Source organism: Zalophus californianus, chromosome 2 (genome assembly GCF_009762305.2).
Source record: "Zalophus californianus isolate mZalCal1 chromosome 2, mZalCal1.pri.v2, whole genome shotgun sequence".
Classification (NCBI taxonomy): Eukaryota; Metazoa; Chordata; class Mammalia; order Carnivora; family Otariidae; genus Zalophus; species Zalophus californianus.
The window spans coordinates 76372328-76397339 of record NC_045596.1 but is presented as its reverse complement, the minus strand read 5'-3'; the positions used below and the strand labels follow the sequence as shown (position 1 = coordinate 76397339).

Below are 25012 nucleotides of genomic sequence, written 5' to 3'. Positions count from 1 at the left end.
CAGAAAAACTGAGGTTCAAAATAGCTCCTTGGTTTCCACAAGTTCAGTGATCTACTAAGTAGAAAAGCTGAAACTTGAACTGACACCTTTTGACTGTTAAGGCCAGAACTCTGCAGTACGTGCCGAATGCTTTGTATGAGTGTTTGAGGAGAGAAGACCAGGTGGAGAAAAGTCAATGAAATAGGCTAACGTACTTCCAGTAAGAAAATTAATCACATTTTATTTACTCCTTTGTTATAATGTATCTCCAGAAGAAACTAAGTGTGTTCCTTGATCTTATACTGACATACATAAATTACTATTTCTAAACTTGATGCATTCTTGCATATTGTCCAAATTGAGAATCTGTTGGTTACATATTAGCCATAATGGCCCTTAACATTAAAAAAACCCCAGTTTTATTTATTTGTATTTAATATAAGGAGATTAAATAAATTTCCAAAGAGGCACAATCCAAGAGAAAAGAAGAGGTAGGTTTTTTCTATTTGGATTGCTCTTTCCTTAGAAGATCACGAACTATACAATTGTACTCTATTTTGCTTTTTTTCTCTTTATTCATTATCCTGATTATGTCTAATTCTATACATTCCACAGATTGGGAAAATGAATTATAAAATATCAATAAATTGGAAATGAAAATATTGTGCAAAGAGCGCTAACAATGACTGCCTCCAAGACCAAGAGAATATCAAATGACTCAATATTATTTGTAACTTCTTGTCATATATGATGTTGCTATTTCATAAGATGAATGATCCTTGATGTTTTGAGTTAAAGATTTTTACTTTACCTTAAAAGCATATAGTTATTTGAACACATTGTAAGTGGGTTAAGTCATTTCCTAGTGTCAATTCTGTCAAAATATTTAATAGATTTGAGTCTTTTGATTTTTGAAAATAATTCTTTACGTTCTTTGTATTTAACACTGAGTCTAAATGTAAAATTTTAAGTGTCAGATCAAACCTATAGAGTTTATGGGACAAGAGTTGGTCAAATAGCATATAGATTATATGACTATATTCCTACTGATTTTGGACTTTAGTAATCTAATAATATAACATGGGTTTTATTTATGTGCAACTAGCTTGTTGCCCACATCCTGTCTCCATCTTCCACCCTCCAAGTTTTTCTCCAAGTTTTTTCTATGAGACATCTAGGACATACATAACAATCCTTCACATTTTGAGAGCTACACCTCAGGTAGTTCTCTGTCAGGGAAACATTTCCTTATATTCCCAGTTTAGCTATTCATTAGGGCCTCTATTTAGATGTTGTCAATATTCCCAGTAGATGTCATATTCTATGCAATGATCATGCTATTTTGTTATCTCTGCATCCTTAGCACCTAGCACAATGCCTAGCTAGGGAGGACGCTGAATCAATAATGCTGGGTTAATATATTGGTGAATGGTTGGAAAGACTAAGGAGACACATTTGGAACACTGAATAGGGTGGGCACGAGGACATGGTTATCTGAGGAAACAGAGAGGTAGCAGATATCCACTCCTGCCTCCCTCACGAAAGTGAGCAGAGGGAGGGAATTCTGGCAGAAGGACTAAATAGCATAGAAATCTACAAAAACTGAACGCTGTGCTTTTTCAGCCATTTAGGCTTTGACTGGTGAGAGTGATGGACCCAGCCATGGTGATTTTGGAGCTCTGGGAAGTCTGAGAAACCCAGGTGTTCTTCAGAAGGGAACAGTGAAAAACAGGAAGCTTAGTGACTTGTTCAAGATGTAAATAAAACAGATAAAGGAGTCTCCAGCATTCCAACAAAACTGTCTGATTGATTCAGCAAGGTGTAATAAAGGGGAAAAGATTCAGGAATGAAATCCCATGCTGAAAAAAGAATACCTGTCACTCTAGGCTATCCTTTGCCATCTCTCTTGGAAATTTGGAGTTAGTGAAATGGAAACCAAAGAATGAGGAATCTTAAGACCACGTATTTATAGTCTGGCCTATTCACAGACATAGTCTTATGTCCAACCTGTTCTTATTTTTGTGTAATTATATATAGAGGTTTTTTTTTTTTTTCCTTTTTCTTTCCTTTTTTTCTTTTCCTCTCCCTCTACTTCTCCCTCCCCTGCCCCACCACACACACACCCCTTCAGGCTATCTGAATATTTTTATTTGTTCCTTTAACAAATATTTACTGATCTGCTTTTATATACCAGGCATTATAAGTGAAATCAGCTTTGTGTCTTATTGTTACAGTTTAGAGGGAGACTATAACATTAATGAAATTACTACCAAAAAACCCCAAAAAAACAAAAAAGAGTTACAAGAGTTCTGAATGAAAGGACATAGTGAAATAAGGAATTAAATTGTCCTGTAAAGCCATGAAGTCAGTCCTAGATGTCACTGCTGAGATTAGATCATAAAAATCGTGTGATGTCTGTCCTTCTCTATTTCTATGTATTTCTCTCAATTTTATCATTCTTTTTCAGCCTCTATGAAATGTATTTAATTCTAACTAGTTCATACGCAGGTTCTATTTTCTGATAGAGAACTTAATAATTTTGATAAAATTGTTTATGTAGAGCTCCTGGAAAGCAAAGACTACATCTTATTTATCTTTGCCTTTCTGGAATTTAGGACAATGTTTAGCTTATGACATAGGCTCAATAAATAGTTGAGTCAAGGCTAATGGTTTAGGTCATTTTACCTTTCTCTGATCTCAGATAAAATGTAAATTTTCACAGGGAAATAAGGCCTGCTGAAAACTAAATTCCAAGAAGTGAGACTAATAATAAGGAAATATTTTAGGAAAAGGAAATTACTCTCAAAATGACAACTCAGTTGGCAGCTACCTTCTTATGGTGAGCTGCTTGGGGAAACTTACCTTCTCTCAACACATAGTTTGGACTTTGTTTTATGTGGTATTGCTTTAAGATAAGCTCCCTTTGTTTATTTTAAACATTTATCTTTCTATGATTCTAATGATAGTTTTAGTTTAGATAGTAATTTTTAAATTGCTATTACAGTCCTTTTTTTTTTTTTAAATTGGCTTCATATCCTAATGTTATTTCTTTTCTTTTGGAAGTATTCCTTAAAATAGTCTCTCTCTTTATGATGGCTTCTTGCCCAGATTAGTTTAATTCAACTTTCCAGGAATATCCATTAACTTAATTAATTTTATAAAAATACCCTCCATATATTATTTAATCTAAAATATTTTCAATTATAAAATGCACAATTGTTTTTCCTACCACTAATAAAGATAAAATATGCTGCCAAATATAATTGCAAGGAACCATTAATTAGCTGAAAGACATATCCTGATTTCACAGATATTAAAATGTTAAAAATTGTATAGTTTCGAATTTATAAAATACAGAAAAATCACTATCACAGCTTTACCATAAATTTCCAATCATACGTTTATACAAAGTTTTAAAATTATTTCTATGGTAATGGCAAAGGAATACTGTGTTGCATACTTACTATAGGACAATGGTATTGCATTTTTTTTTTTCACCAAAAATATTCCGAGAGCTTTAGAAGGTGCTAAATGGAATGGAACTCCCAAAAGTCAGTATCTTTGTCTGTTTTGTATGTACCCCAAGCATCTAGAAGAAGGCACTCAATAAATATTTCTCAAATGAATTTATGAGTGAATTCATGTTTCATTAGAGATGTCATGTGTCTGTTTTAAGCAAAACCAAATCAAGCAAATAATAATTATTAATCAGTGAGCTCCTTTTAAATGCCAGTTTATGTTTTCAGATATCTTGTACAGCATAGCTTCCTTCCCAAGCCTTACTTTTCACTTGTTGCCAACCTCTTTCTGCTACATTTTTATAAGTATTATAATGATATTTGTGACTCAGTCATGTTTGCAACAACTTTTTGTGAACTACCATGAAAAAACTGAATGACATAATAGGTCATTTATGGCTATCCATAGTTGCATTACTTCAGAAGTTAAAAGGAAAAAACAAATCTTAATAAGTGCCTTGTAGTAATACACTTGGTCCACTCAGTAAAAAGTAGAGATTAGTGGGCCAAATATAAAAATAAAAAGTTTAGAAAAAGGACTAAGCTTGTGGGGTCTGAATTTTATTCTCATTCCATCTTCTCCTCCATTTCTAAGACATTTATGTAGCTTTGGAGATGGCTGAGTATAAAGTTATCCATATGTAATGCTGTTTAGAAAAATGCTCCTAAGCTATCAATCCCATAAATTTGGAAACCTCACATCTCAATAGTTATATTTAATTTAAGCCTAACATGAGTTCATTCTGATTCTTAAGGGAGAATATCAGAGAGGCTAAGGACATGGCCTCTGGAACCCAAATCTCTGGGCTTGAAACTTATCTCTAGCTGTTATTAGCTATATGGTCATGGAAATTTAGTTAACATTTTTGTGCCCTATTTTCATCTTTCTAATGTCATTGATACATCTCTTGTAGGGTTTTTATAAGGACTAAATAACACTTGTAAACTTTTTAACAGGTCCTTTCAAATAGTAGATGCTAGTGTTGGTTTTTCCCTGTTTCCCCTCTGGATCCACTGTGCTCTTCACTGCCCTGCTTTGTGTCCTGGCACGCTGACCTGCATGGTGTTCCTTACTTGGGCTCCCTTGCCCCCAGACTTCTAGTTAGATTTTCACCTGGAGACAATGAAGGGATGGAAAGACAGGAGTGAAACTGACATAACTCTTCTCTCCACTTCTTCACTGCCTGATTGTAGTTTGACAGTGACTTTCTCCACCCTCTTCCTGTATGGAAATTCACAGCTACTATTGAATGGCCTCTCTCCCATGGTTCTAGCTATTGCCAAATCTTAGTACTACTCCCTCTCCCTGCCCCATCAGACTTCAGGGTAGTCAAGACTTGCTGTGCATCTAGGCCCTGATGCATCAACACCTCTTGTTGATTCCTTTAACCCTATTTATATCCTTGTTAATAATCCCTTTATTTGACTCTCCTTAATTAATCATTTGTGTGTACCATTTATTTTCCCATCATAAATGGTATGGTGCTGAATTATTTAGTTTAAAATAAGTATCAGAATATTTCTTTCAAGTCAATGAAATATCATTCATAGTGTTAGGAATGGGGGTTTCAAAACTTAGGTAAAGAAAATCAATTTTATTAACCTGTGTGTCATTATAGCATAAATGTCCTCAGCACTAAAGGAGGTATGTGTAGAACTGGGACTAGATTGCAGTTAGGATGGAATAAAGACTGAGACCTCCCCTCAGGGCTTTACACATGAACCCTCCTCTTCCTTCTTGATAGTGTTGGAGGCAAGTTCGTGGAATACAAGGAAGTGGTGTTCATGTGGCCAAAACAAGTTCAATATAAACCAAATCTAAGTTTCAGGCTTTAGCGGGCGTCAAGATTTTGGAGCCGCTGGGTGGGTCGAGGGGAGAGTCATTCTTAGCAGAAGCCTTCAAGGCCACGTAAGTAAGACCTAGACCTGGAAGAGTACTTGTAGGAAGGAAATAACTAAGAGGGTCATGGCCGGTTTCCATTCAAACAGGAATTACAGGAAGAAACAGTAAGCCTCCAAAATTATTAAGTACAATGGCTACATATCGTGGGAGTGTAATAAGTGTAAGGCCTCTTTACATACTGATAAAGCCACACCTCCTCACAGAAGACCTGGGGAAGCATTGTTTCCCTATATCCACTCACTAACATGTTTGGGATCTGGGCAGGGTTGAGCTTACAGGACACGGAGGCCATTATGAGTCATGAAGGTGAGACTGGGGCATGAACACATTACCATTGCATGAAGCAATACCATTTTATGCATAGCAATCATTTTGTTCAGCCTGGAAACGAATTTAAAATAATTTGCCATATGCAGTTTTCCCAATAAAACTCAATGTCATCTTATTCAGAGTAAAGAATTTTTAGCCCTCAAACCAAATAAAATCCTATAGATACCTCAGTTCTCACACTTATCACAGTAGGGGTAGAGAGAGCATAATATAATGTTAAGAGGGAAGAGGTTAAGAGGTCTGGAGTCAGTTCGACTTCCTGGATTTGAATCCTAACTCTCTCTGCTACTTACTATCAGTATATCCTCCACATTTTTTTTTTTTATCCAACCGACCTCTGGATGTCCCAGTTTCCTCTTCCTCATCCTTGGAATCAGAAAAGTATCTACTTCTTGGAAATACTGTTTAAGGACTAAAAAAACAAGACAGGCAAATAACTTCATAAAGTACCTGGCATATAGTAAGTATTTAATAGTTCTTGCCTGGTTTTCTTTTTGTATGTGCATTTCCCAACAAGATTCTATGTGTACCTTGAGGTATGAATATACCTATAAGATGAAGACATATACCTACATAATAGGTATATAATGTAATAATGTAATAGGTATAGGTATTATTCATTTTATATCCATTACCAAGTCTATCATACAGTAAAGTATTAAATAAATATTTGCTTAGTGACTAAATGAGGTTAGCTTGCCTTAGGAATATGAATCTCAATGACAAAAACAATGTATATATATTGTTTTTATTGAAGTTGTCTCCTGAGATTCCATGTTAATCACTAGAGAGGATACTATTAATAGTTCACTGCACTTTAAATGTCTGTCTTTTTTTTTTTTAATATTAGCACATCAGTGCAGATGCATATCCACAGCCTTGGGTACATACAGAAGCACCATCACATTCAAGTTGTCAAGTATTCATAATTTAATTATTTGCCAAAAAAGTAAAAATCTTACCAAATAATAACTAAGAATAAATTATAGGTACCAAAAATAGGGACTAGACGACTCATTTGAATATACTCTTACAGCGAATAATACAGATCTTTTTTTTAACAATGAAATTATGTTGAGTCCACTTAATTCGTATTAAACAATGTATAAGGGGCAGCCATTGCTGTTATAAACTTTGCTAGATATTCAATTGGCAGCAATTAAAAAAAAAAGACTGGTTTCTTCCACCTACCTACTAATTCTGCAATTTATTTAGCCTGTAGAAAATACTTTTTCAAATTTAAAAACAAGTAGCCTTTTCTAAAGAAAAATGAAGTTAACAACTATGGACATTTTGAAACTGACTATAAAGTAGCATAAGCCTAAACTCATAGAAATAGCAAGGGAGAATGCATATTTTCCTGCTTTGTGGCTATTTAGACAGCATCCATTTGAGTATTTTCTTGTTAAAAAAGATTTCTATTAACATGTAATTTTATATGCCTTTTAGAAGAGAAAATAATAATATAGAGAATAATGATAATAGTTACCTTTCGATTTTCTAAGTAAATGTAATTGTATAATTATATTTATAATTGTATAATTCCATTTAATATTCATAGAATCTAGATGGTAAGCTTCATAAAGACAAAATCATATCTATCCATTTCTTTATTCATCAGTGGTCCCCAGTAGTCAGCACTGAGCTTGAATACAGTTGATTCTCAATAAATATTTATTAAACAATTGTATGATCTTTCCTTTGAAGTAGGTTCTTGCTAGAAAAACATTGTTTTAGTCTACCAATGTTTGAGTATTATTGAATGTACTACATTTGGTCAACTCTACCCTTGTTTGGCGTGGTTACTCTTATTTATGCACACTTACAGTGACAGAATACTTGAGGGAGACCTTTACTTTATCATGTATAGCAAACTGGGTCTAAAGTGTCTCAGAAAGTTACTGACAAAAGCACTGTAATTAAAAGTAAAGCCTGTAAAAATCTGATTCTGATCCATAGAAATTGAAGGTTGGAAAATATGACCATTAAACTTATCTTTGAAAGCATAGTCAGGATTTGTTAAAAGTTCTTTTAAGATTATGGCATCACTTAATAAAACATAAAGAAATGAAGGATAAAGTAACTTCTAGAAGCCAGAACCACAAGGCTCAGATCAGACTTACCAGAACAGTCACCACACGTAGAACCACTCCACGCATGTTATTCTCTAGTTTCTTGTCAGTCAGTGACCCATTCAGCCCTGTGACAGGATTCCAGCACCCAAGCTGAAAGGTAAAATAGGTTGGTCACTTTCCTGCCTGAAGAACAGTCCAATCACCTATGCAAAAGTCTTTCAGAAAACTGTGTGATATCTCTTGGAATAACTGGTATAGGAAGGGTCCTGCACAAGTTTTCTTTTTTAATAGCAAATGAAGCAATCAGAAATTCCATTTCCTGCTTTTAAAAATCATTATATGGCATATGACAGTATCCAATATGCTTCAGGAGACTCTACTAAGGACATAGACTTAATTAGGAGTTACAATACACCAATAACTTAGTCCCTGTAATGCACTAATTGGAAAAATAATAGTGCATATAATTCTAGTATAATGTCTGTTCTTAATATATCAATTATTGCACAAGTTAGATTTTCTTATAGTTTCAATGGTTTTAATTAGATATTATGCTGCCTTTATTGGAAAAAAAACTGCATAATGTAAGATTTTTAATACAGTTAGAAGAATTTCTGCTTTTATTTGAGGGGGAAAATCATGTATATGGCTTTGTTGTTTTCAAGTATTCACAGTACATACAACAATATAATTTGCCTTTTTTGTCAGTGCTATCAATTTCCTTGGAGTATTTTGGCAGCACCCTTTCCCTTAAAGTCTTGTGATGATTCACTGCTCTTTACACTCCAAATACTGGTTAAATTTTACATCCTCATGTAGTTCTTATCTCTTCAGCTCAGGTCATGATCTCCAAATATCCAAATCTGAGGGCTACCAGTTTTAAAATTGCTGCCCATAAATCACAAGAGGATAAAAACTGATGATTCTCAATTCAGAAATAAGTAGAAAAAAAGAGATCTTGTGACCTGAATTAGCAGATGACCCAAGGAACAAAGCTGCAAAGAGAATGCTGTAATGCACATCTTGGGAAGAAATGCCATGCTATCAGTTCTGATACTAGATCCATGAGCCTTCACTTTTGGGAACCTATTCCATATCTGCATGCTTTAAAAATGTAACAGACCTTTCCTCATATTTGGAGACTGCTCTGCTTGACTGAATGGCTTATGGGGCACCTGGTTATTTGTGCTGCTTCCTCCTGAAGACTGATTGATTTCCTTGCATTGCATTTTGTTTGTGGCTTCCAAAGTTGGCAACATACTGGCAAGTCTCCTTCACAAATAACAGATTCAGGTGCTTCCTATTAAAACTCAAGTTTCTCTTTGAGTCCCCAAGAGGTGTTTAATTAAGAAACCTAAAATATACACAATATATCTTAAGAGAAGGGATGTCACAATATAAACAAAAAGCCAGCTTTCTCTGTATTAAAACAATTTGGAAAGGGCTGCTAATTGTAGGTTTGAACTATAAAAGCACATTAAATTCATATAATGATATGCCATTCTTAGTTACCTAAAAAGTCTAATTAGAACTTAGATCCAATTAGCAAATCCAAATGTGTTGAAAGTCTAATTATCAGAGATAGTGTAGTCCTCTTGCCCAATTTAAAACCTTATGAAATTTCTTTTGAGCTTTTGTTCTCTTCCCAGGTCAACCAAAGTCTATGCTCAATTACATTCCTTGATGTGCACTTTTTCAAAAAGATTTTATTTTCTTAGACTAAATTAATACTGGTGGAAAAGGTGATTTATGACATTAAATGAAGACCTACTACACTATCCACCTTTTATAGTTCTATTACTTAATTCTAAGCTTAATGAATAGCTTTTAGGACATCATGTTGTTCAAGGTAAATATGGCTAAGTTACCAAAGTAAATACAAGGATTTCTTTTTCTTTTTTTTTTTTAAGATTTTATTTATTTATTTCAGAGAGAGAGAGAATGAGAGACAGAAAGCACGAGGGGGAAGGGGGTCAGAGGGAGAAGCAGACTCCCCGCCGAGCAGGGAGCCCGATGTGGGACTCGATCCCGGGACTCCAGGATCATGACCTGAGCCGAAGGCAGTCGCTTAACCAACTGAGCCACCCAGGCGCCCCCAAGGATTTCTTTTTTTGTCTTCCTTGGTGAATCTACTGTCAGTTTGCCTAAATAAATGACATCTATTAATGCCAACTTGACCATAGCATTTTGGTGATTGCCTAGTGAAAATATTTACTATGGAATAACAATAAAACTTGCTGAGCAATTTGTTTCAACAATGCTCTGGACAAACATTTAAAAATATATAATTTCTAGCTTCTTAATTACATCTTCCTTTAAACATAACTAAATATAGTCAATGGTTTAAAAATTCTAAAGCACTCAAACATTTGGGATTTTGAAATAACAATAAAAATATTTGTCTTCAGACACAGGCCGTAACTTAAACATTTGTATACATATATCATGTGTACATATATAATGTTTCTTCCCACTTTAAAAAAAAAAAATTTGGCCAAGTTCTTTCTCATATATATTACAAGACATCATTTTCTCCTCTGCCTGATGATTTTTCCCATTTCTCTTTTCTCTCTCTCCTCACCCCCTGTGGCTTGCTATTTGACTCATGTGTCTTTTGATCATAACACTTGTAAAGTTGTTTCTCTTCATCATAACAGTTGCGATTCTTAGGGTTGGTAACACCTTTTACTTAATTCAGTTCTTCATATGTACAAACTCTAACACTTAAAGTTAGCTGATATTAGCTATGGACACCAAGAGCTAGGAATTTCAGAGGTGAATTTTGAGGTAGAGAATGTTCAGAATACAGATTATCTGGAAAACTAGAAATAAAATATATCCACTTGTCACATATCAAAATGGGGCAAAACAAAGAAATCATTCAGAAATTAAGATAATACTTATTTCCTATATTGAATAGAACTATTTTTTTTACATTTTTTGGAATCATTTCTAAGTGTTAGCCATGATACTGAGCTCCTTATACTTGATCTCATTTAAGCCTCAAAATAACTTTATGAGAAGGTGTTGCTACAATTTTTATTTTATAAACATAGAAACTAAGGGCTTACTAAAGTCACATAACTACTAAGAGATAAAACTAGGATTTAAACTAGTGCTTTTAAAAGCCCAGATTTGGGGCACCTGGGTGACTCAGTTGGTTAGGTCATGATCTCCAGGTCCTGGGATCGAGTCCCACATCGGGCTCCCTGCTCAGTAGGGCATCTGCTTCTCCCTCTTCCTCTGCCCCTCCCCTGCTTGTCCTCTCTCTCTCTCTCTCTCAGGTAAATCAATAAAATCTTTAAAAAAATAAAAAATAAAAGTCCAGATTCAGTGCTTTCAATTGCAGTGCTGTTTTATAGCTTGTGAATTTTTTTCATAAATATCTATTTAAGGTAGGTAGAGAAAATACTATTCCTATATTTTAGTCAAAAACTTAAAGCTCAGAATTGTTAAGTAGCTGCCTCAATATAACAACTGGTGAATTCATTTTGGCAATACAATTAAAAAGGCAAATCATCATCATCATCATCATTTTTATCGAAGAAATTATAACATGTACATAATGCATAGTATATAATCCTCTGAGGTCTTTACTTATATTAATTAATTTACTTCTCAAAACAATACAGTGAGAACGGCAATATTATTATCTCCATTCTACAGAAGGGGAAACAGAATTGAGAGACTGTGCTCCTTCTACGGTGTTATCTTTTATCCACTTAATCAGTCAAGAGGCATTGAGTAGAATAAGGAAAGTAACAGAAAAATGAAATGGACAAGAGATCCTCAAAAACATTTCTGGTAATCTCTACTTTGTGTCACCAAATTACTACAGATAAGTGTGGAACGCATCTCATTCATCGTAAGGTCTATGATGCTTCTCAAAATGAACACCAGAAATGAATGAGGAAATAAACAACAGAAACAGAGAAAATGTTGATTATTCACATCTTTTTGAAAGATTTTTCAAGTTTTAAGATTCCTTAATTTCTGTTCATAGCCACTCATCTCCCTGAGGTTCCCTTCAAGCTTTTCTGTTTGATTGTAATAGCTCTTTCCAATAATAAGCAATACAAATGAGTTAGGTTCACACAGATTCAAAATGAACTTGTATCTACAATGGGTCATATTCCTTGCAGCGTAGCCAGATTGACAGGCATAGTGTTTGACTAAAAAAAAAAAAAAAAAAAAAAAAAAAAAAAGCCTAGAAGAATTTCATTTAAGTTCAAGTGTGAGGCTTATCTAACAACTTCTCTGATTTCATTGTTAGAAATTCTATTAACTTGATTTCTCTGGATATGTGGAGAAGGTTGTTTTTGTCTGATTGTGCTTTTATTTTTGGTTCCCCCCCTTTTTATTAAACAATGAAGCCAGAGACTAATAAAGATAATGCACACAGAATCTTATAATACTATCTATTCAGCTGAACACTTTCTAAGTAAAAAATAATAAAAGTAGCCCCTGCAGCACATGAGATTTACAGAAAGTCATACTGCTGATGGCAAAACAAGATTCACTATCTCCCATGGTCTGACAGTCTAGAGAAAATTTAGAAGGGATTAAAAAAATAAAGACCAATTCAATTTCCTTTCAATTACAGTATATCGATTTCCTATAGTATTATCTGGCTATTGCTGAAAGTCACTTTAAAACCTTAAAATTGCTTAATGCTTTAATTATCCCCTTCACTGGAGCTTTAGCAATAATAATCTTGTCGCTCTCTGTTAAAATCAATGTAATATCTTGTGTTCAACAAAATGGTTGCTGTATTTGCATGAGGACACTAATAGGCTCCTAACATGATGTGTCAGGTCATTAGCAAATGAGCAAGTTTTAGATATTTACTCTTTTCCTTTCAATATTTCCTCTTTTCATTTGTTCATGGGCTTTAAAGGATGACGTTTGACTTGGTTTTGCATCACTATTTTTCAGGCAGTGTTACAATGTCAAAAAAGAGCTGAACTGTTCAACTTTAATTTTACGGTTAATAGTCATAGGCCTTAATCACAGGAGTCAAGAGAGCTCTTAATTGAATACCAAATGGAATTCCCTACATTTATTAGCTTGTATTCATATGGAACAAACGAAGTCTGGCTATAGTATGGGAAGCTCCAGCTGCAGGACACAGACTATCCACCGCACTGCAGCTGTGGGCGGCCAGCCACTGCATTTCTTTTATTTGCTTTCTCAGCTTTCAAAGAAAAAAAAAAAGGAACAATAAGGCATAGGCAAAGTAGCCGAAAGCTAACCATTTAGAAATGCACAGCATTTATTTGGTAGATATTACTTCTATAATGGGATAGAAAGTGTAAAAAGAAATACATATGGCAGGTTGGCTCAGATACATGTTTTATAGAGTTAACTTGGAATGTTTCTTTTCTTTGATATGTACAGGCATGTGGTGTGTCAGTAATCCCTCCAATAATAATTTTTTTTTTGGTGATATTTCCACCCACCCATAAAACAGGTTCAATTTGTAGGACTTGCTCCCTAGGGGATGATTATTTCCTCCTAAGATTATATGCCTACAGCTTGGTCATTACCAGAATTAGTAGACGTTCTTTAGGTTATGTGAAATAGTCTTAGCTCTTGAGTTTTCCTTAGGAGGAAATATCTTTGAAAAAGAAATCAGAAAAAAATATCCCCTGATTCCACTGCTTACATTTCCCTGTATTGCTGCTGAAAACAAAATTTCTCTACCATGTAACAATGTACATGTAAAATAAGATGAACTTAGCTGATTTCCACAAATGAAGACTATAAACATGAGAAGCTATAGATATGAAAAAAATAGCTCAAAAATGTTATGCAGCCATAATAATTACTCTCAGTTATCATCTGGCGTTTAACTGATTTAATAATATTTTACCATTATCGTAAGTTTTCCCTTCTTGTATAATTCTTCGTGGTGTAAAATTACTGTTACACTATATGTAGAGGCGGTATATCATAGTGGCTAAGATCAGACACTCTAGAACCAGACTGCTTAGGTTCAAGCACCTACTCTGACACTTGCTGCGCATGTGTCGTTGGGCCTCAGTTTTTTCACCTCTCGAATGCACACAGTAAAAGCGACTTCCTCACAGGGTTGGTGGGATTATTACCTGACTTCATATATATCAAGTATTTAGAAGTGTTCTTGACACCTAAAGACTAAAGAAGTGTTAATTATCATCATTCCTAGAAAATCAGCACTCTTGTTTCTTGCTCACCCTCATCATTTGGAGTCCCCTCCTAGTTTCAGTGAGGCAGCATGCCTCTAAAGCTGTGGTTCTCAAACTTTGGCTGCATATTAGAATCACCTGAAAATTTTAAACACTTCCTATGTACCAGCACAAACCCAGAACAATGAAGTCCAAATATCCAGGGATGGGATCCAGGCATCAGTCTTATATACGGCTCTCTAGGTGATTTCAACCTCTAGCCAAGATTGAGAAGTCCTGCTCTAAAACTTGCCTTAACACCCAGGGAACGCAGTCTCATAGAATGGCTACTTAACCTCATTGACTGAAGGCATCATTTTTACTGGCTTCCTTTACAAAAGCTAACTAGGGACACTTTCTCAAGTAAACAAGCAATTTTATTTTTCTTGCTCTCAGTAGGATAGGAGGTTATAAACTCTGTGAAGTCAGAATGATGCCTACTTTGTCTACTCTTGTACCCCCAGCCCTTATCATAGTATTGATATATTAGAACATGGTAGGTACCAATAAATATCTGATAAATCAATGTATTCATTCAAACTCCTGTTGTCTTCTTTCTTCTCCCTCTTTTTCTTTTTCTTCTTCCTTTTTACTTTTTTTCCTTTTTTTGTCTCTCCACTTCAAAACTGAATAAAAAAGCAAAACATCCCCTGAGATTGTGTCCTATTATCATATTGTACCTTTGCCAATTTTTGTAATTCTTCAGGGTGATTCCTTTCACTCAAATTCTACTAGCTTTCCTTTTTTTCTGATCAGATTTTTTTCTAATAATATTTTAGCATTTAGTGATTACAACCTGATAAAATTTGCTGGATTTTCCTCTCCTTCATTCTTTGCTATCTCGATATGTTTTAAAGGGACAATCTTCATTTTAAAACCACATTAGAATTCTCTTTCTTTCCTTGTCTATTTAAATAATCAGGGGTGCCATCTTAATCATCTTTGTGTGCCCAGTGCCTATTACAGTGTTTTGCATAAGTAAAATATTTAATTTTTTGAAATTACAAAGTTAACGTACACTTAAAAAGTTTAACGTAAAGCATTTCTATCGTACTGTAGATCTTTTTCCCCAAATAATCTAAAATCTGAAGCCCGGACATCTGTTGATATTTTACTATCTCTTCAATGTTTCTGCTTACATAACTCAAAGTCACCTCAAATATCTAAAAGATTAAACTCATAACCTACCCCCCACCATCCATCCTCCCACTAGCCAAAAACTAACAAATCTGTCTTACAGCCACACATATCTAATCCATTGCTAATCTGCCAATTTCCCTTCCAAAAACAAACTCCCAAATCCATTTAACTCCATCTCCTTGCCACCATCCTAGTCCAAGCTAACTTCATTGCTTCTCTTTTACAATCTTCACTCTATGTTGTAACATAAATATAAATTAAAAATGATGTCCTCTGTCTAAAATCTTCCACAGTTTTCCACTGTTATCAAGAGGAAGACCAAACTTCTAATGTGGCCAACCAAGACCTGTGTGATTTGTCACATTCTACATTCACAATCTCATTTCACACCACATTCTCTCTCAGTGTTTAAACTCCAACCGTACTCATTTTCCTTCAGTTTCTTGAATTAGACACACTCCTCCTGCCTTAAGGATTTAAACATTATTTCTCAAACACTGAGGTATATCAGAACTACTTGGGAGTGAGAGCCAAAAAACAAAACAAAACAAAACAAAACAAACAAAAACAATGCCACAGCTATATGCCATGCCAATTAAATCAGGATTTATGGGCATGAAATCCAAACACCAGTATTTTTTAAAGTTTCCAAGCTGGGGCACCTGGGTGGCTCAGCCAGTTAAGTGGCTGACCCTTGGTTTCAGCTCAGGTCATGATCTCAGGGTCGGGAGACTGAGCTCCATAGCATTGGGCTCTGCACTCAGTGGGGTGTCTGCTTGAGGATTCTCTCTCTCTCCCTCTCCCTCTGTGCCCTCCACTTGCACATGGGTGTGTGTGCTCTCTCTCTCTCTCAAATAAGTAAATAAGTCTTTAAAAAAGAGTTTCCAAGATGATTCTAAAGTGTAGCCAAATTTGAGAAACAATGGTTTTGATGATATGGTTTTCCTTGAATGGAGGAATCTAGACACCTGCCATTCTTCAATGAATTACTGAATTCACTCTTACTCATATTTTAGATCTCAATGTAAACATCTATAGGTTAGTGTAAACCTTCCCAGACTACCTGTCCCCACCTCCCAGGTTAGCTCTGTTCCCTCCAATGTAGTGTCATGTTCCTCTCCTTCATAGATTAACATTTATTGTACTAATTATCTGTAAGTTTCCATTAAGTCAGGAAAAATTACTGTTTTTGTCTCCCCACTACCTTCTTAAATACATAACTCCTGGCACAAAGTGGGACTTCCATTTTTATTGACTACTAAAACAAATTTAGATGCTTTTTAAACAGGAAACTTCATACATCTTGTAGTGATTGTTGATTATTTTTTAAACAATGCCTTAAATGAAGATCTCAGTAGATAGCCAAGATGCTATGCTGCCAGCTACTAAATTTTTGTGTTTGTTTTTGGGAATGTAGATTTGCAACTCTCATTCTTCCTGGGTACAGAGAGGATAAGCTCTACATAATAAGATCAAGGAATGATTTTTCTGAAGCCTTCAATATGAGGAATGATGACATTACCTAACCCTATAGAGAATAAAATAAGTTGTGATGTTAGTCCTCTCATTTGAACAATTATATAACAACAACAACAAGAGTAAAACATAACCTACGATGGGTATTTCTTATATTCCAAGACTCATTTTAAGACATGTACCTATACTACCTCACTAAAAGGAGAACCACAAAATGTACATGAAATATGAAGTGTTGAAACTTTAGGGGATAAAACATTACCCATCTAGGAAGGGAAAGCTCTCTCAACAATGCAAAATCCTCTTAAAGAGTACAGCTCCTGGCCAAAAATCTATGAATGATATTTTAGGCCTGAATACAGGCAATTAGGATGGCTTTACCTGACAGGCCTATTGAAGAGAGTTGTAGTCAAGAACTCAGGTCCCTTTGGCTGGCCACATTTTTAGGCAATATCTGCCTGCTTAGCCCAGAAGCCTCCATTCAGAGGCCTCTTTATCTGGGCCTTGGCCTGAGGCCTTTCCCTAGGAGTCTCTGCTGAGAACGTTCTGGCTGAGGGAGGGGATTGCCTTGAAGACACTTTCTGGTATTCTGACTTGATGTTTTTCCACTCCTAGCCCTTCCCTTCTCCTTGCCTTCCTCCTCACCCCTACACTGGTCCATAAAACTGCAGGAGCCTCAGGGTCTGCTCCGCAGTGAGACAATTCCCCCACATGTGCTGATACATCTGACTCTCACCTGGTGTCATTCTGTATGAAAATAACGGACACTGGGGGAGCCAGGAACTTCTTTCCAACTTGCTTTTCCTAAGTGAATAAAGGCTTAATTGATGTTCATTTTGGCTTGTTGTCTTAATTGACTACTCCCATACCCAGCAGCTCAGCTCTCCCCAGCTCGCCCTTGACATTTCTTACTTTGTAAGGACAGTTTGCATTTATTGAAGACCTCCTATGAGGCAGGCATTGTACCAAAGCCCTGGAAATTATTTATTTTACTTTTTTGCTATAATCCTATAGGTGGATACTATTAATTATCCTAATTTTAACAGATGAGGAAATTGGGGATTAGAAAGATTATTGACCTTTTCCAGATTACTCAGCTCAAAAGTGAAATCATCGGGATTTTAACCCAGGCAGTTTAGCACCAGAAATCACTAGGTGATTCTGACTTCAATCAATAGGATAATTTTTCAGAAGAGAATAGAGCAAGGGGCACATGGACAGTCCCAATGGTGTCTCGGTGCTCATTTCCTAGGAGTAGCTCTATTTGTGTTTTGGGGTTCTTGAAAAACTAAAATTTATTTGCTTAACCCACACCCCCCCCCTTTCCCTTAACCTCAACTATTCAAGTTGGGTTTCTGTCATATGGAACCAAAAGATTTATAGCTAATTACATGGAAGTTGTGCTAGGTTTTGTGAATGCATTCTATAACTACGTCAATGTAGGAAAAAGAAGACATTTTTGAAGAAGTGGGCAAAAAGTAAAGAAGGTTGGACTGGGCATTTGAAGGCCTAGTTTTTATTTCAAGTAAAGGATTGGTGCAAATAAATTCTAAACTCTTTTCTCACAACTATTAGTGATTAGGTCTATTTTGTGGATAGTTTCTTATAATATGAGCAAAGCAACCTCCAATATATATAAAGCCAACAAGGATTACTGATATTGATAAAGGGAAACTCATGGAATCCTTTTTAATAAAAAGGATTAAACTACAAGTTAAACTACATTAAACTACAAGTTCCACAAAGGCAGAGGTTTTTGCCTGTTTTGTGTAATAATGGATACCAAGCACCTAGACAGTTCACAGATAATAAATATTTGTTGAATGAATGAATGGGTCTTATTTTTCTCAAAGATTAAATTTCAGTTGCCTAGAGTACTTTGTGGCATGTGGGTTTTATTGCAAGGTAAGAAATAAATCAGCTGGTTCTCATAAAATCCTTTCTAGCTTTGTGATTCTATAATTGTTTAATATGACTGGATTCATACCAAGAGTCATTCCTGTGATGATCAAGGGAGGATTACTCATTCAAATTTTCCAAATAACTCTTGCCATAAACAGTACAATCAGCCATTGCAATCAGTTGATCTGATGCTAAGGCTGACATGACACTATTGTCTAGGTCACTGTGTAATTCTTCCTTTCTGGCTCCTTCTTTATCAGATGCCTGTGCTTAGGCTCAAAATGAGGACAGAGTGCTGGGGTTTCATGGAACTGCGAATCATCAAATGATTGACTATGCCTCTGAGCATTCTTATCAGCTTTGAAAATAATTTTTACTTCACTGCAAAATATTGCAACCATTTATGCAATTGAGACTCCCATAAATCAGGCATGTTTGGAAATGCTAGCATACTTCAAAAAAGAGTTCTTTATGGATTTACATGTTTTTCTAATTACTCTTTTAAAATTAATGATCCTAAATACTTTCCCCATATGTACTTCCACTGACAATTATTAGCTATAATATTAGCAATTATTAGCTAAAATATAGCTATAATCACATACACATGATAAGCATGAGGAATGGCAGGGGTATTTGGAAGAGGTTAGGACTAACTGATCACAATGACCTGCAAGAGATTTAGCAATAAATAATCTATTGGACATTGATGCAATAGTGTGCATAGTTTAACTACATTATTTTCCCATCACTCAACATTTATAATCAAGAAGACATTTATTAAACACCTGCTGTGCTAGTGTTATGGGATACAAGGATGCATAGAACATCATCTTTCTTCTCCAAGAATTTATCTTTTTGAAATAACAAAGCAGAAAAATTTTATAAAGAAAAAAATTCAACTAATTCCCCTAGGTAGTATGTTACTAATTCCTAAAAGACTGGCATAAATAATAAGTACTCAATATTTAAAAGAATGGAGATATCCATGAGAAAGGATCAAATCTCATCAAAGAAAATGATAGAAAAAGCAGACCATTGTGTAGAAGTCTGTCTGCAAGATGGCCACAGATAATTCCTCCTGTGCCTGTGCATGCATACCGATCTTTCATCAAGAGGTAGAGTCCATTCCCCCTCTCCTTGAACCTGAGTTAGCTCTGTGACTTAATTTTACCAATAGAATTAGGCAGAGGGGATGATATATGATTTCTGGGCTTGGGACTTAAGAGATCTTATAGCTTTTGTTTTCTCATTTTTGGAAGCCAACGATCAAGTAAAAAAAGACTAGGCTAGAAGACTGAATAATGAGAGACTATGGGGAAAGAAAAAGGAGTCACATGAAAGAAAACTATGGGACCTTAGCCAACAGCCAGCACCAATGCCCCAGACATGTGAGTGATACCATCTTGAATCCTTTTGATCCCGATTGAGCTATCTTAGTCAACACCATGTGGAGCAAAGGTGCTCCATCTCTACTGAGTCTTGCCTGAATAACAGACATACTGAATCTCTAAAAATAAAAGTTTTTGTTTTAAACCAGTAAATTTTAGGGTGCTTTGTTATACAGTAATAAATAATTGAAACATATGGCATAGGGATAGTTAATGGTCACCTTTGCTTCTGAAATTGACTGGACACCCAAAGCTTCTAGAAGGCAGTAGGCAGTTGTACATACATGAGGGATATTCTTTCCTTTTTCCAATACTTTCCTTTTTATCTTAAAGCTTTTAAAAAAAAATGTTTCTCTACTGTAATTCAGATAGACATTTCTGTATGCACTTTCATCGTGGTTGGACCCATTTGAAACACTTGCAAAATTATCTATACTTTGGAAAACAGGGCAAATTAGATCATGATTTGTTTTCTATGGCTGCTGTAACAAACAAAAACTCAATAGATTAAAAGAACAGAAATTTGTTTTCTCACAGTTCCGGAGGACAGATCTGAAATTAAAGCATTGGCAGGGTCATGCTCTCCTGAAAGGCTCTCAGGGAAAAGCTTTCCTTGCTTCTTCCAGCTTCTCGTGGCTCCAGGCATTCCTTGGCTTGTGGTTGTTTAACTGCCAGCTTTGCCTCTGTCTTCACATGGCCATATCCTCCTCTCCCTCCATCAAACCTCTCTCTACCTTCCTCTCTAAGAATATTTATTATGGGCACCTGGGTGGTTCAGTCGTTAAGTGTCTGCCTTCAGCTCAGGTCATGATCCTGGGGTCCCGGGATCGAGTCCCACATCGGGCTCCCTCCTCGGTGGGAAGCCTGTGTCTCCCTCTCCCACTCCTGCTGCTTGTGTTCCTGCTCTCACTATCTCTCTCTGTCAGATAAATAAATAAAATCTTTAAAAAAAAATCTATTTAAAAAAAAGAATATTTATTACTAGGCGTATGGCCGACCTGGATAATCCATGATGACATCATCTCAAAATCCTTATCTTAATTATATTTGCAAAGACATTTTCCCCAAATAAGACACATTCGTAGGTTCCAGGGATTAATCTGTGCATATACTTGTTTTTTGTTTTGTTTCATTTGGGTGGGGCGGGGAGGGGGATGGAATTCAACTCACTACAGATCACAGCTCATAAATTCTCATCTTAGGATCAAACTTTTTATCAAGCCATTTTAGTTAAAACACAGTCTCTTTGAGGAAAAGAAGTAGTTTTAAGAGATCTGTATCCACTGGGGACAATTGATTTTTCTGCATATATTGATTGATTTAAATTTACTCAAATTAGAATTGAAAAAGCACTTGCCATACAGTGATGAGTTCACTTTTGCTGCGTATCTCAACTTAATCTTCTGTGGTACTTATTATCTGGGGCATTATTCTAGGTTTTAGTCACTCACTTGTCTAACTCCCCCAGTGGAATTTTGAGCTCCTTGATGGCTGGAATCATCTTTGTATTCTTTATAATACCTCCAGCACTTTTTTATCACTAACATATAATAGGTAAGCAATAAATGGTTGTGATCTAAAATATGTTTTTTTATTCTCAATACATTGTCCTTGGTTTAATGGATGTATGAGTGCCCTTATATTATCCCTTAGACATATCTGGATGCATTTCAAGTATACCTTTTTATTCGTTATAGAGAAAAACAGTAGAAAGAGTTCTCTCACTTCTTTACTCCAATTTATGTTTGCCTTTCTAAAGCCAACTGTAGAAATTGGAGGCTATGTGTGATTACCTGCAGTCAGACATAGATCCTAAAATCAGAATGAGTAAAAGAGCGCCCACTTAATATTTTCAAATAACTTTTACAATCTGTATTTTTATCAGTATTTTAATTTAGTCGACATTTTGGTTGGTCCTTAATTCTTTTATATTTAAATATATAATTTGCCTTATTTATAATTGCAGGTAAAAAGAATAAACTTTTAATGAAAGTTGGTCATCTGTTATATATAATAAAACCTCACTATGAAAACATATTTTCCATTGTTTTGTCTATCATATCACTACGTAAAGCATATGGATTTCATAAGATATCTTTCCTTAATATAAAGAATCAATAACCAGGTATCAATCTTGTCTTGTCAATAATAATCCAGATCACTGGTTACTGAAAATGAAATCATTAATCAGTCTTGGCTTTCCATGTATAGTAGAAATTATTCAGTGGGTAACAGAGGAAGTCTTGTAAAGGGATGTTCTGTCCAACTGAGGGTATAATTTTCAGCTGGGAACTTACTCAAGAAGTTATCCTAATAAATGGTAACCTTTCTCCAAAGTCACAACAGAATAGAGCACCAGATGCACAAAGGCTTCAAGCCAAAGAATAAAGAAACAAATGCAAAACAGACACTTGGGTGGTAGCAGAAAAATTTAAATAAAAATTTAGAATATAGACAATACCTTAGACCACTCTCTTAGCCATAACTTTCTGAGAAGTATCTAGTTCCTTAATAAAAATCCATTTAAATATCAATACCAGAATCCCATTACATGTGTTTGTAAATTTTGTGATCCATATAATAAAATATATGGAATTTCATTATAATTGTGGCTTAACTCATTAATGATTCCCTTTACTAAATTAATAAGATCCAGAGTTATAACTTAAAATAACAATTATGGAATCCTTAGTAGAAAAATAGTTAATAACATTCCCTTACATGATACAGCTTTAACAGTTTATTTCTCAGGAATATTAATTCAATCATTATACTGGACCTTTCTGTATAATCTTCTGTTAACACTGGAGATGTCAGGTGCTTTCTCTTTTATGTGGAAACCATTTTGAAAATTTATTAAAATCTAAATTCAATTTCAAGAAGTAATAATTTGGTTATACTAAGAATTACTCTATGAATTTAAACAAATTAAATTATTTTCAAAATACACATATACAGAAAACACTCAGATTTAAAATTTTGTCTGAGATACGAATTTTTTGAGAAAAAATGTTTATAATAGTTCTACCATTTATGGAAGGCTTACTGTGCTGAGTATTTATATTTATTATTTCATTTAATCTTGATCACCAAGCTCTCTGAATTATAAACTATGAGGTCAAGCTTACAAAATTACTAAAATATACATTTTTTGACCTGAAAATTGAAATTACATATGTGGGAATATAGATGTAGAGCAACTTTGTTTTAGATTCTGTTCTTGTTCATTTAATACATAGGCAATCAGAAGATTATCCTTTTTTCCAAAATGCTTTTTAAATGCAAGGTTATTGAAGAAAGTAAAATAGAAACTGTGGATTTTGAGATTTATTTTGTTTCTGGCAAAGCTGTTTTCTAATCCAGAGGGAAAAGACTCTTGAAACACTTCAAACATCATCTCAATCCTCAAAAGTGTTATTAGAGTATTTTATGCAATCTAACTAACAGCTGGATTGAACATATTTTGAAATATATTTGGGACAGGAGGGCATAAAATGGCAAGCACTATTGTGTGAAGTCTAAATTTATTGAACTGAACACTATCAGAGAACCACCTGGACAGGTTAGCCCAGGTGACAAGAATATTGTGCTAATGAGGGTAGCATCAAAGTTTAATACTCACATAAAGTAGTTAGTTTGGAGAGCTGAAATACTTTCCTTCCACCAGAGCTTGCTCTCCTAACCTCAGTCAGCACACCAATGCACATAATTAACCTTACAAGGAAAACTCTAGAGACATAAACCGACCCATCAGAACTCATCATTACCACAGGAAAACAACTAAAACATGTACCAACTACCAACTTCGTGATCATTTATGAAACTCAAAATACTAATATAAGCCTTTTCAACTTTTTATTATGGAAATTTTCAAATACATAAAAGAAGAATTGAATCATGAACCAAAGTACTCATCATCCTGCTTAAGCAATTATCAACTCATTTTCAATCTTGTTTATTTATACTCCCAACCCTTTTTTGCCACCATTGCTATCAGATTTATTTTGAAATAAATGCCAGATACTGGGAACACCTGGGTGGCTCAGTTGGTTAAGCAACTGCCTCAGGCTTAGGTCATGATCCTGGAGTCCCAGGATTGAGCCTGGAGTCAGGCTCCCTGCTCAGCGGGGAGTCTGCTTCTCCCTCTTCCTCTGCACCCCCCCCCCCCGAAGCTTGTGTTCTCTCTCACTCACTCTCTCTCTCTCAAATAAATAAAAATAAAATCTTTTAAAAAATGCCAGATACTATACAATTTTATTTTTAATGATTTTCTATATATCTCTGAAAATTAAGAGATCTTTTTAAACACAATCATGATACCATTACTATGTTCCCTAAAATTTATAATTTCTCATTTTATCAAATGTAATCAGTATTCAAATTACCCTATTTATACAAATTAGGATCCATATTTTACAATAATTAACATGCCTCGAGTCTTTTTATTTATGGGTTCTCCATTCATCTATCTTGTTTCTTCAATCTGTGTGCCAAAAAAATTAGTTATATTTTCTGTCATTTCCCAAGGTCTAGATATTGCTGACTGAATCCTTCTGTGTCACTTAACATGTCCCTTTGTCTGTTGTATTACCTGTTCATTGGTAAATCTAGACGATTGATATAATTCAGTTTAATGTTGGGCAAGGATTTGTATTGTGTCCTTTAAACAGAAGGCACGTGTCTGTCTCCTCTCTTAGCAATATAATCAGCCATTAGTGTTCATTTATTACTTTCATTAGTGTTATGGGCTGAATTGTGTTCCCCTAAAATTTGTTCGTTGAAGCCCAAGCCCCCAGTCCATCAGAATGTGACTATATTTGGAGATAGGGCTTTTAAAGAGGTAATTAAGGTTAAATGAGTTCATCTGAATTGCCCCTAATTGAATCAGACCAGTGTACTCATAGGGAGAGGAGATTAGGCTATACAGAGAGAGATCAGAGATCTGAATCTCTGGAGGAAAGACCACGTGAGGACACAGAGAGAAGGTGGCCACCTGCAAGGGGACAGGCCTCAGAGGAAACCTGCTGACAACTTGATTTTGGATTCCCAGCTTTTAAAACTGTAAGAAAATAAGTTTTGATTGTTCAAGCCA

The 25012-nt window shown here is 35.1% G+C and overlaps 1 protein-coding gene across 5 annotated transcripts in view; it reads right to left on the bottom strand.

The window, feature by feature from the left end:
• The window catches only part of GRID2 (glutamate ionotropic receptor delta type subunit 2), a 1431476-nt gene that overhangs the window by 364660 nt on the left and 1041804 nt on the right, over positions 1 to 25012 (bottom strand). For all 5 annotated transcript variants that reach the window (XM_027599851.1, XM_027599852.1, XM_027599850.1 and 2 more), the window contains exon 9: positions 7854 to 7955. In XM_027599851.1, the coding sequence (XP_027455652.1) occupies positions 7854 to 7955 (102 nt within the window). The remainder of the gene's footprint in view (positions 1 to 7853; positions 7956 to 25012) is intronic.